Source organism: Amia ocellicauda, chromosome 8 (assembly GCF_036373705.1).
Source record: "Amia ocellicauda isolate fAmiCal2 chromosome 8, fAmiCal2.hap1, whole genome shotgun sequence".
NCBI lineage: Eukaryota > Metazoa > Chordata > Actinopteri > Amiiformes > Amiidae > Amia > Amia ocellicauda.
In genome coordinates this window covers 39555256-39567861 of record NC_089857.1, presented here as the reverse complement: position 1 = coordinate 39567861, position 12606 = coordinate 39555256, and the positions used below count along the sequence as shown (strand labels likewise).

General features: G+C 35.4%; 1 protein-coding gene across 1 annotated transcript in view; it reads right to left on the bottom strand.

Annotated features, from left to right (window-relative positions):
- The window catches only part of LOC136755019 (A disintegrin and metalloproteinase with thrombospondin motifs 19), a 67631-nt gene that overhangs the window by 28320 nt on the left and 26705 nt on the right, over positions 1 to 12606 (bottom strand). Inside the window, exons 9-10 of the mRNA XM_066711367.1 lie at positions 5743 to 5883; positions 4208 to 4358 (exon numbers count right to left, since the gene is read on the bottom strand). Coding sequence (XP_066567464.1) covers positions 4208 to 4358; positions 5743 to 5883 — 292 coding nt within the window. The remainder of the gene's footprint in view (positions 1 to 4207; positions 4359 to 5742; positions 5884 to 12606) is intronic.

The following is a 12606-nucleotide window of genomic DNA, read 5'->3' as shown; positions in this document are numbered from 1 at the left end:
ATCATACTTGGATAAAGCTTTTAAGTAATCAAACAGTAAATCTACAAAAAAAGACATTAAATACATCTGCAGACATCATGTTTCTGCAAACCCTGTTTGTATTTGCAGTTTTACATGAACTTTGGCTAGAGCTACTATCCAAGGTTTGGAAACTGTATTCCAAAACATACAGTTCATTTTTTATTACAGAAGAGTACGCCTTTGACTGACATCCCTTCTTCCCTGAAGCTACAGGTAAGAAACACAAACAGAAGAAACAAAAGTGGCAGAAAAAACAGACCCAGTTCAGCTTTCCCTCAAAGGTCTCAAAGCTACTATACTAACACAGTATTTGAGCCACATAGTGCACATTTACACTGGCACAATAATTCAAACAGAATTCTCAAGTTCTCAAATATGCTGAATCAAAAGCTAATGCAGCCATATCATTCACAGCACTGTGAGGAGAACAACACACTGCTGGGGGGAATAGTCACTGTCAGGATAGAGCAAGAAAATAAACACTGCTTAAGCAGCAAATAATAGACATCACCATTCTGAGGGTAATGCATGATTTTTTCAAATGCATATTACATGATTTATTTATTTATTCAGTTATAGATACAATTTTAAGCGTCTTTCAAAAAATCCAAGGACACTGTACAAAGGGAAATAACAAACAAACAAAATAAAACAATAGATAACAAAAAACTACTATGTTTAGCTTAAGCTAGAGCTGAAAAGATGAAAGATAAGGTAAAAGATACAGAATTGGCTGGAGTTGTTGTTTATGTGCAGAACAATAATATTCAGTGAATAATCTTATCTCTCATTATGTTTCTTAAAAGAAAATGATTCAAAATCACTGCTGTCTAGCCTGTTGTATTGTTAGAAATGATATGTTTGTGTGGTGCATGTTGTCCTCTCCTGTCCTTATGTTCACTAGCAAATACAAATACATCTCCCCTATCATCTTAAATTCCAGTCCATATTTGTGCAATCTGTCATCATTACAGCATGACTGTTAACATTTCAACTCACTGACATGAACTTCAATATGAAATGCTTACATCAGGCAATTGAGCATCACAAGGGTGCCAGAGGTTTAATGATGCAGAATAATGTATTTAGAAAGAGTGCAATCCACAGAATTATTGGATTATTTTCACAGCAGATTAAATTACGTGTGTTGCATTTTTGTTTTATCTATCCTAACTAAAGCCAATTCAGCAACATTTATTTTCCATTTTCCTTTTGTTGTTTGAAGAAATATTGTCAGAAATTATTTTTTTAATTATACAATATATAGTTTATAGTATATGTAAAACTTTAAACAGAAAATATTAATATTAGATCAATGACTATGGTAAGAAAGATTTAATTTAAATTTAATCTTTTTAATTGTAGCCTTGCAGTTTTTTTAATATAGGCTATAGAATATAGAATAGATCACAAATGTGCTGCTCAAATTGTTAAACCAAAGCAATGTTTTGCAGATATCATCTGTGTAGAACAGAAACAAGTAAATAAGCAGATTTGTCTGTGGAAGGATTGAATGCATTTCAGTGGACTGGATTTCAAGTGACTAATACATACATATTCTAAAGGTCCTTTACACAGGACATTCACACAATCAATATTTAGGCCAATAAAATATATTTTCTGTGATTAGCGATAATGAAATTGATTTCATGTTTTCCTACCACAAGATGTCACTATGCATCACTTCAAGTGAGATGTCCTGATTTTGGAAGGCCATCATATAATGCATAAAAGTGCCATCACTTATACAGAAGAAATAGAAGCATAACAGGATTTCACTGATTACATTTTCAGACATGATGATTTGTTACTGTATTTAATTGAGTGCTTTTCACATAATCTATATGATTTCCATAGAGGAAAACAAAAGACAAGCAACACTTCCAATTACATAGAAATGAAAGATTTCAAGGGCAGTTTGTGGCACATCTGTAGATTGTACTTATTGTACTACCAAAAAAATTTGATTGATTACTAATCAAACTTATATAAAAAAGTGTATATAAAAAAATGAAGGGATTCTAGTTGTCATTAGTTACATAAAATCTAGAATCTAAGGATAAAAAACATTGAATTCCATTAGAGTTGGAGCAGCAGCTGCACAACATGACTGACAGAGAGATAAATTATTAAAGTGATTTTTCAGTTTTACGTTCAAAGGAAGACGTTAAACTAAAACAAGCTGTTTTAGATATTTGTGTGGATCTGAATTGAAAGCAACACTGCTACTCTCATGAACAAATCACCAGAGTGAGGCTGTGAACAGACTCTGTTTTATTAATTTCACCTTATTTTTTATTTTCTTTGGAGGGCTGATTAATTTCAGTCTGGAAAATATTCTCTGGTCTGAGCAGGCCGTATCAGTGGCCGAACAAATCAGTGAACGAACAAAGACAAAGCTTTACCTTGGATATCTAAATAAAAACGTTTTTTGTGCACTATAGGCAGGAACGTGTCAGTGAGACAGAGAAACGATTCAAGGGCCTGAATTCCGACATTTTCTAAAGGAGAAGATATATTGTAGACAGAATAGAGTGACCACATGACTCCATAGCAGTTGAGGACACTTTGAGACAGGACTGGATTTGAAAAAGTTGATTAAACAAAAACACATGAATATGTAAAGTTTTTAAACTTGCCTCTTTGTTGAGGTGAATATTAGTGCTTATTGCCTAATGCACAGCAAACAGGTAACATTGAGTCAGTTGTTTATTCTTCTTGCCAATGAGGGAATAGCCAATCAATATTACTGATCTGATCAGAAGTTTAATTGCATGCTATCTTTTATATATTTTATACGGGTGATACGTGCTGTAAGGAAGGAAAATGGATGTTGACTAAGACTTAATCTAGTGAGATATAAGAAGTAGCACTAGGCTGCAAGTATATACTCATCTCAACATATACTTGTTTAACGTATTATTTTTCAGATTTCAGTCTTCGGACAAACTGTTCCTAAGAACCACACTCCTGCACATAAATCTTCCCAAAGACGTGATGCTAAATCGGTCATTACTTAACAAAAAGGCCACCTGGTGGACGTTAAACATAACAAACCCCAATTAACTGTCGATTGTAGGCCACCTTAGGTAAACATACATGCCCTTGTGGTTTATGTACTGTTTTCCTCTCTGGATTCTTTATGAAAGAATAAATTAAATTAAGGTTGTTTGTGAGGAACACACTAGGTTGCTATGGTGTCTGATCTGAACCCATGATTAATCAAGGACCTCTTTATGAGATATTTTTGCCCCAAGACAGTGTTTAACATGACCACTTAATGCACCTTCCCTTGACAACCAGTGAACAAGTTTACATCCAAACAGAATTGTCCTTTGACCTTCTCAGACCCCCCTCTTTTTTGTCAAGAAATCCACATAAAAAGTAACATAAAGCAGCGGAGAAGCACAAACATGTTTAACTCTTTCTTATGAACTGTCTCTGAGTGGTTTTTGAGCAATAACATTCCTTTTATGTCCATAAAAAACTAAACATAAGTGATTTGCTACTCAGAGAGAGGGATCTGATCCTAACCCCTTTTATAGCTAAACTTGTAAAGCCAGAGATTGACATTTATTACACTTTGGTCTCCAAGTTGACAATACACAGACCTGCTAACAGTAATTTATAACAACAGAACAAATTAACAAATTCTTTTAGTTACCATTCTGAAATGATAAAGTCTGTCAACGTACATTTAACAAGACTGTGCAAAGTACATATTTTCAGATCAAGCTGTTAATCAGAAACTAACAATATTTTTCAACACTTGTTCACCTCAAGGCTTTTAAAGTGTTATAAAGGTTTATTTTTCAGGGTGTTGATTTTATCAGATATTGTGGTTCTGATAAACGTTCTGCTTGTCAGATATATGTTTTTGATTCTGAATAGCATATAATTGGACTTATAAACAGCTTCTTGAAGGCTGATTGTGGGAAGTGTGATAGAGAAGTGGGCTACTAAAGTCTGGACATTGGACTGCACCAAATGCTTTGGACAGAGAAGTGGTTAGTCTTTGAACTGATAAACTGGGATCAACAAATAAGGAACTACTCAGTTCTGGATGTTTAAATCATCATCAGTCTTTTATCTCAATGTATATTTGGTTATTCACAATAGACGTTTCATTCACTCAGATCAATTTCAATACTATTACAGCTGTGAGGTGTTTTATTGCACATCGTACCTGCATTTTGTGACAGAAAGATGCCTTGGGCCCAAACAGTATCTGGCACTGCTCGTCGGCCGTGTATGTCATCCCAGGCAGTTTAGAGGGCAGGATCACAGAGTTGAGGCTCATAGGATCGGTCTGCAACAAGCAACTGCTCGCCTTCGACCTGCAGCAGACAAACAACAGCAGGACAGATGAATCTGTTACTCAGACAGACTGTAATGGCCTCCACCTCATGGCCTGAGACTAGCCCAGGGCCAGGAGACATACGTGCAATTTAATTTCCTACTAGAAATGTTTTGCCCAACTTATTTATTTTTAATATTACACATGAATTTATTGTGATGAATAGGAATCCACTTTCCAGCCGAAGAAATGAACAATGTATTAATTAATTAATTTAAGAGTATATCTTGAAGCTACATTTTTGATGACCAACAAACATGTACTAAAACATATTTATATTTACAGATTATTATTATTATTATTATTATTATTATTATTATTATTATTATTATTATTATTATTATTATTATTATATACAAGGGTGGATGAAAGTGCATTTGTTGTGGTCTATTTCTGTTTCAGTGCAGTTCTCAAGATATCTCATGATCTCAGGAGGCCAACGCTTGCTACTACTCCAAGTTCAGCAAATGCATGTTGATTTATAACAGCTACGTATTGTTTTAACAATGGAATACTACTTCTGAAATGTGAAAAAATGTTGTGAAGAATGTTTGAGTAATATACTGTAGTATTATAAAAAAATATATCACTATTTATTCTTTTTTTCCCTCCAAGACAATAATTGAATATGGATCAGTTACAAATAACAAAACACACTGTAGTTAAAATTGGAATCATTTGGAGATTTTGGACTACTATGGAAGTCATGGAGAATTGTTGGTGTTTTAGCAATGCAGAGTAACCCTGGCATCTCCTGAAGGCCTTTAAGTTTAAACCAAGAACAAGTACATTCACATGTATTCCAGTGGTTTATATATCCTTATGACATTACATTCATTTGTTTGTGTTGATCGAAGAGGTTTACATTTGGGTATTGAAGACAAATATCTTCAGAAAAAACGAAATGACATGATAATCGCTTCCAAACACAGTCGATCTGACCTCCGCTGAACCCCCATATATTTTAAGTTTGAAATAGTTGATAAAACCTAAAACAGATGGTGGTGTTAATCCCATCTCTACAAACTCCATTTCTGGTTTCTTTTCTATAGAGACATTTCGAGAGGGAGAGGGACCATTCCCGCAGCCTCCCATTAAAATAAAGGCGCTCTCTCAGTGAATTATAATAAAAGTTACATTTCACAAGACACTCTTCAAAGGTTAGGCCAGAATACGAGACAGGGATAAGAGAATTCTCAGACACTTCATGAGATAAATAATAAAAAGTTGCATTTTACTTCAAAAAAGTGCTGAAGGGAAAGAATAAATATAAAAATGCATATCGAGAAATTACTCTAACAGGGCCTGTCTAGTCGGGTCTGATTTCAGGATTCTGGGAAGTGAGTCCAGTTTTTCAGTATTACCTGAGGAACCTTTCAACATCCTCCCTGCTGCACTGAGACCAGGAGACATCGCCAAGGTTCTGGCCTTTGATCCACTCTCCAGACATGATATGGAGGCTGTCCGCACAGGATGGGTGGTCATTGTCGTGATTTACGCCCATGCTGAATTTGGAGGGAAATGAAATATCAGAGAATGAATTTCAGGACCCCTTTTTTTTTTTAATGCATAAAATACTAAACCATATCCAAATTCAAGTGCATGAGGAAAAAATAAGAGCTTTAGCATTTAAAAACAAATATTTACACTCACTGATGAGTGCTCAACCCCTTAAGTACCCAAGGACATCAACAAACTGTAATCAGACTGTCATCTAATCCAGACTTCTTCCCTGAAAGCAACATTCGGTCAATCTGGTAGTGCAAGCAAAGTCAGTTGTGCTGAACTGACGCTTCTTGTTTGTATATTTGTATTGTTCTTACACTCCAGTAAGTAATTCATGTATGACGTCTAGATTGACCATTACTGCTTGAAGCTTAAGGATTGAATTGCTGTAGCCATAGATATGGTTCCATTGGTTAAATACTTTTGTCAAAATTGTTGCATAAATGTATTCAAATCAACAGGTGGAATTGATTGTAGAAGAGCAGAATGCCAATTTTTAATTACATTAAACTGGATAATCAACATTCATTCCATTTACGTTACATTTGTTAAGATATTTTGTGGATTCTCCAATACATTTATTTTTGGTTAGCATCTAAACATTTAATCAATTATAATTAAAAAAAAAACATACTTGGTCACACTTTATTTTAATATTCTCTCAACTTTGAACAATAACATAACTTTCTAAAGTATTAAAACCTTATGTCATGAGCTTTATAACATTAAATGCTTTACAAACTAGTACAATGTGTCAAGCTATGTGTGACGAGATAGGAACATTTTACTACCCCTTTAAACTACAACAGTTACAAAAAACTGTACAGTGGATAATATTAGAATTACACATTCCAATCGTTTTAACCATGAACAAAGTACTAAGTTTTCTCATATGTATACTGTGTGTCTGTGCCATACCTCCGAGCGTCATGTGAAAGACACTGGTGGAGGGGCTGAACACTGTACCAAGTCTAGAGGGAATGTTGTCACTATTACAGGGTCATTTTACACACTGTGGGCCTTGTTACATATGTAACAAGAGAGACAACAGCTAAGAGTCGCCACTGATTTGTTTAAAGACAGGATTCTAGACCCTAGAAGAAAGTTGATAGGATGATGCTCAAAAACATAATTCAAGCCTTTTTGTTTCATGGGTAGCTGAAATGTGAATACTAGAATCACTCAGCAAAGTATGCATTTACTCAGGAAAGCACTTTAAATATAAATTTGAACTGACATTTTCTTGATGAAAGATTGAATTTAATCAATTTCTCTTTTCTCCATTATAGAAAAATCTGTATTAAAAGTGACAGGACAAAAAAACAGAATATTAATTCTTTAAAATATACAATATATAAAGGCATTTGGGTAAGGGGAGCAAAAACTCAAATAACCACATTGGGTACAGTAAATGGGGCAAATTACATGCAGTCCTCGACTTCCACACAAGGGGCCAGATTAAATAAAAACTTTGACCCACCAATAGAATAGAAAACTAAAGAATTGTACTCAGTTGCGGCTTCATTTTTAGTAAGATGACACTTTCTTCTAATCATAAATGTAACAGCTATCATGAACAGGTCTGTAGTTTTCTACTAGCGGGTGGGTCAAAGTCTTGATTTAATCTGGCCCAAGAATCCAATAAGGTTAATGCAAGACAGCAATTGTTTACTGGCAGTGCTACGCAAACAATACAATATAAATAATGTCCAATATAACAGCATGCAATGTGCAAAACTGGCAAAATATAAATATTGTGCAAAAGTAGATATATTCCTTGTGCAAAACAAGTAGGATCTACAGTACTGCGCAAACGTTTTAGGCAGGTGTGAAAAAATGCTGTAAAGTAAGAATGCTTTCAAAAATAGACATCATAATAGATTATATTTATCAATTAACTAAAGTGAGTGAACAGAAGAAAAATCTACATCAAATCCATATTTGGTGTGACCACCCTTTGCCTTCAAAACAGCTTCAATTCTTCTAGGTACACTTGCACAAAGTCAGGGATTTTGTAGGCATATAGTCAGGTGTCTGATTAAACAATTATACCAAACAGGTGCTAATGATCATCAATTCAATATGTAGGTTGAAACACAATCATTAACTGAAACAGAAACAGCTGTGTAGGAGGAATAAAACTGGGTGAGGAACAGCCAGACTCAGCTAACAAGGTGAGGTTGCTGAAGACAGTTTACTGTCAAAAGTCCTACACCATGGCAAGCCTGAGCACAGCAACAAGACACAAAGTAGTTCTACTGCATCAGCAAGGTCTCTCCCAGGCAGACATTTCAAGGCAGACAGGGGTTTCCAGATGTGCTGTCCAAGCACTTTTGAAGAAGCACAAAGAAACAGGCAACACTGAGGACCGTAGACACAGTGGTCGGCCAAGGAAACTTACCTCAGCAGATGAAAGACACATCATGCTTACTTCCCTTCGCAATCGGAAGATGTCCAGCAGTGCCATCAGCTCAGAATTGGCAGAAAACAGTGGGACCCTGGTACACCCATCTACTGTCCAGAGAAGTCTGGTCAGAAGTGGCCTTCATGGAAGACTTGTGGCCAAAAAGCCATACCTCTGACGTGGCAACAAGGCCAACCAACTCAACTATGCACGGAAACACAGGAACTGGGGTGCAGAAAAATTGCAGCAGGTGCTCTGGACTAATGAGTCAAAATTTGAAATATTTGGCTGTAGCAGAAGGCAGTTTGTTGCTGAAGGGCTGGAGAGCGGTACACAAATGAGTGTCTGCAGGCAACAGTGAAGCATGGTGGAGGTTCCTTGCAAGTCTGGGGCTGCATTTGTGCAAATGGAGTTGGGGATTTTGTCAGAATGAATGGTCTCCTCAATGCTGAGAAGTACAGGCAGATACTTATCCATCATGCAATACCATCAGGGAGGCATCTGATTGGCCCCGAATTTATTCTGCAGCATGACAACGACCCCAAACATACAGCGAAAGTCATTAAGAACTATCTTCAGCGTAAAGAAGAACAAGGAGTCTTGGAAGTGATGGTATGGCCCCCACAGAGCCCTGATCTCAACATCATTGAGTCTGTCTAGGATTACATGAAGAGAGAGAAGCAACTGAGGCTGCCTAAATCCAAAGAAGAACTGTGGTTAGTGATGCTGTTTTGAAGGCAAAGGGTGGTTACACCAAATATTGATATAGATTTTTCTTTTCTTTCTATTCTTTTGCATTTAGTTAATTGATAAATGTAATCTGTTAACATGTCTATTTTTGAAAGCATTCTTACTTTACAGCATTTTTTCACACCTGCCTAAAGTTTTTGCACAGTACTGTATATATGAAAAATGACAACTTGTGGTGCATATAGAGCCAAGTAATGTTCTCAAATAGAAAGAGAAGCTGTTACATAAAATGTATTTATTAAAATCAAAATACAAAAATATATAAAGTCCAGTAATAACAGTGTTAACTCAAAGAACAAGCAGTATGGGAGCACATTGCCTTCATATTGTTGCTCAAAAAACATAGCACCTAGTCATTGGGTAATAACACTGCAGCTTGCCTTCCACTCAATTGTGGACACTTGCTCTCAGTGTCTGCAGCAGGTGAAAGCAGACAAGTTAATGAGGTACAGACACATTTATAACCCCTGACCTTGAAACCAAGGCTGCCCTTCTTATAGTGGACACCCTTGCTACAATGATGTGGGGGAATTCTCATGTTATTGCATAACGGTTTTGCACAAAAACTACTCAAACTACTATTTTTCTTATTGTTAACAAACTAGAAATGTGAGGTTTGCTTGAGCTGAGTCTCCACTATTGAAAAGCCGGTAGTGGAAGGAAATGTGAACATCAGAAAATGGGTCAAAGGAAATGAAAAATGGAACATCTTTAGAGTCAAGACAGTGAATGTGACTATGCCTACTCCTGGACACACTGAGTCAAAACAAAGCTGGGATAGCCAGACTTGGCCCCTTCTCTACTGGTCTCTCTTCCAGCTATTTCGCTCATTGTTGAGTTGAAAAGAAAAAATGTTCCCAGATCATGCTATGATAACACAAGAGAGATATGCATATATTAAGAAGAATAACTATGGTGCAGTGGTAAAGTATGGTGTATTTGTATACATAAAAATACCATATCAGGGTTCAGGGTTATATATTTCTTTTCACAGCTTAATAGACACTTTACTAGAAAGAATTATCATTTAATTTTACCTGCTTGAAAGTCTTAAAATTTGTTTAATTAAATAATATTCTGAATGCTCTCAGGAAAAACTGGGTATGCAGATTTCCATACATTTTTAACAGTTCTTTATTAAAGGATATACTTTTCACTATGACATTTCTTAATTTACAAAAACAATGATAAATTAATTAGCTGTATAATTTCTAAATCTGACACATTGTAACATGAAAACTATTGCATATTATAAAGCTTTACATATAAGGTTTGTGTTTGCAGTGGAAATTCAGGATGCCAAGAACATATCTGTAATATTAGGCTAGATTAATGGCTATTAAGAGTACATCAGTTTTTAATTTAATCTACCTATTAGTAGTGGTACTAACAGGCATAGTACCAATAGTATTAGTAGGACTACTACTACTACTACTACTACTACTACTACTAATAATAATAATAATAATAATAATAATAATAATAATAATAATAATAATAATAATAATAATTATTATTATTATTATTATTATTATTATTATTATTATTATTAAAATAATAATAACAAGATGTTATTAATGCCCACAAAGTTTTTTCATTCACCCCATCAACCACTGTGCCTGCAGACATCACTGTTGACCGACTGGGAATGTTGTATATATTTTTTTTGGTCAGAAATGCTAAACAGCTGTGTGAAATCAGAAGGTACACATAAAAGTTTTCTTTAAATTATTTTAAAATTAAATGTTTCGGTTTTGGAGTTCATTAAAATAAGATCAATCATATGACCTAACAGTCAATATTTCACTCAATTATGTCTTTTTCCAGCCGTCACCTTATGACAGACAAGAGTTAGCACTGGGTTAGAATTTTAAGTACTTTTAGGCAGAGTTTTTCTATTTTTTTTTTTAACTAAACAGAGTGATTAATCTAAAACTAGTGTTATTGCGTGTTATGTTTCCATGGATTGGGATTTTTATGACAAAGAAATATAAAAATAAATAAAAGAAGCTGTGTGCGTCTTTACCATACTAAGAGTTACTGGAACGTCTCGCAGAACTACCATTACACTGCAGCGCTACACAAATTGTGAGATCCGCTGTAGGAAACGTACAGAGACAGAGCTTGGACGTGGATTTTCAACACAAATGCCAACCGCTGACTGAGTGAGAGTCATCTCTGATGTAGCGCATCTGGCAGCACAGAAAATTACACCTGCACTTAATCATTTGCCTGACCTTCATCCTTCAGCTCCTTTGTAAACTTTAGCTGCTCTGACACCCCAGGGAAATCACTGGAAATACTATTGGAATAAGACGGTGGACCACTCCAGAACAAAATCAAATCAAATCAAGACAATGTTTAGGTTTGTATGGCACTACCAAAGAGAGGTGTTCTCCTTGTCAAACACTAGACACACTACATACATTATGGAAGTTTTGCTTTAAATTTGCATACTGCTGTATTATAAATGATTACTGTCTAGCAATAACAGAAGCATAACAATGTTTATAACAGCATTATCATCATTATTCTGCTACTGATATTGAGTGAAAATATACAAAAAGATGGGGAAATGCCTGAAGTATGAAGGTTGTATATTTATATTTGCCCCCTATTGCCCTGTGTGAAGTGTGTATATTGTTGAATTTACTACGGTTTGGAAATGGTAATTGTCTGTTAATTTTAACGTTGGTGAATTATTCATTCAGCAGCTTCAACTATTCCACTTTTCTCTAAAAGCATGTACACACTGGAAAATATAATATATAATGATAAAATGATAATATATTTACTATATTTACTAAAACCTATTAAATCATACGATAAGGATGCCAATTCACGTTATTTGGAAGATGTATAACGTGGTTCTGAAATGGAGTATTGAAGAGACTTACCATGGAGTTCACTGAAAAAGACGTCACACAATGCAAAGAATGCAGAAGAATGTAAAGACTCTGCTGAATAACAGGTACAAAACATGAAGGAAGACGCAGGAAAATAAAATAAAGTAAAGAGTTTTGGTAAAAAATTATAATGCAATAGAAGGAAGCAAAAAAGTGCACGGGTATAATACATGTTTTTGTAGGCCTACAATTTTCTATGCAAGTAAAATGGGGGGAAGAAGCTCTTTCATCTTTAATTGATACCATTAATGAACAGTATTAACTTTCATACTATATGGTAGTGCACTGTGGGCCACGTTAAGTGGTTCCTTCCCTCGGAGTCTCGCTTTCATGCTACTGTTTCGGCACTTTGCTGTAGGCATCGCTCTCGAAATGACTTGGCTTGGCAGGATCTCCGGATCCCCAGACAAACTCGGGCCCAGCTGCACTCAATAACCACATTACTCACTGCAGCCTCCACCTTGACATGGAGAGGGATGAGGCAGGCCTGTGACTTACTCCCGAGTGAAGAGTTCAAGGTGAAAAAAGAAAGAAAAGAAATCAAATACCTTTCATAAAAATACCCACTTATCATCATGCATGGCCATAACAGCTACCATATGTTTTGTGGATCACCTGTTCAAATGAATTGAGGAACTTGAACAGTGAGGGTGCAAAGCCAT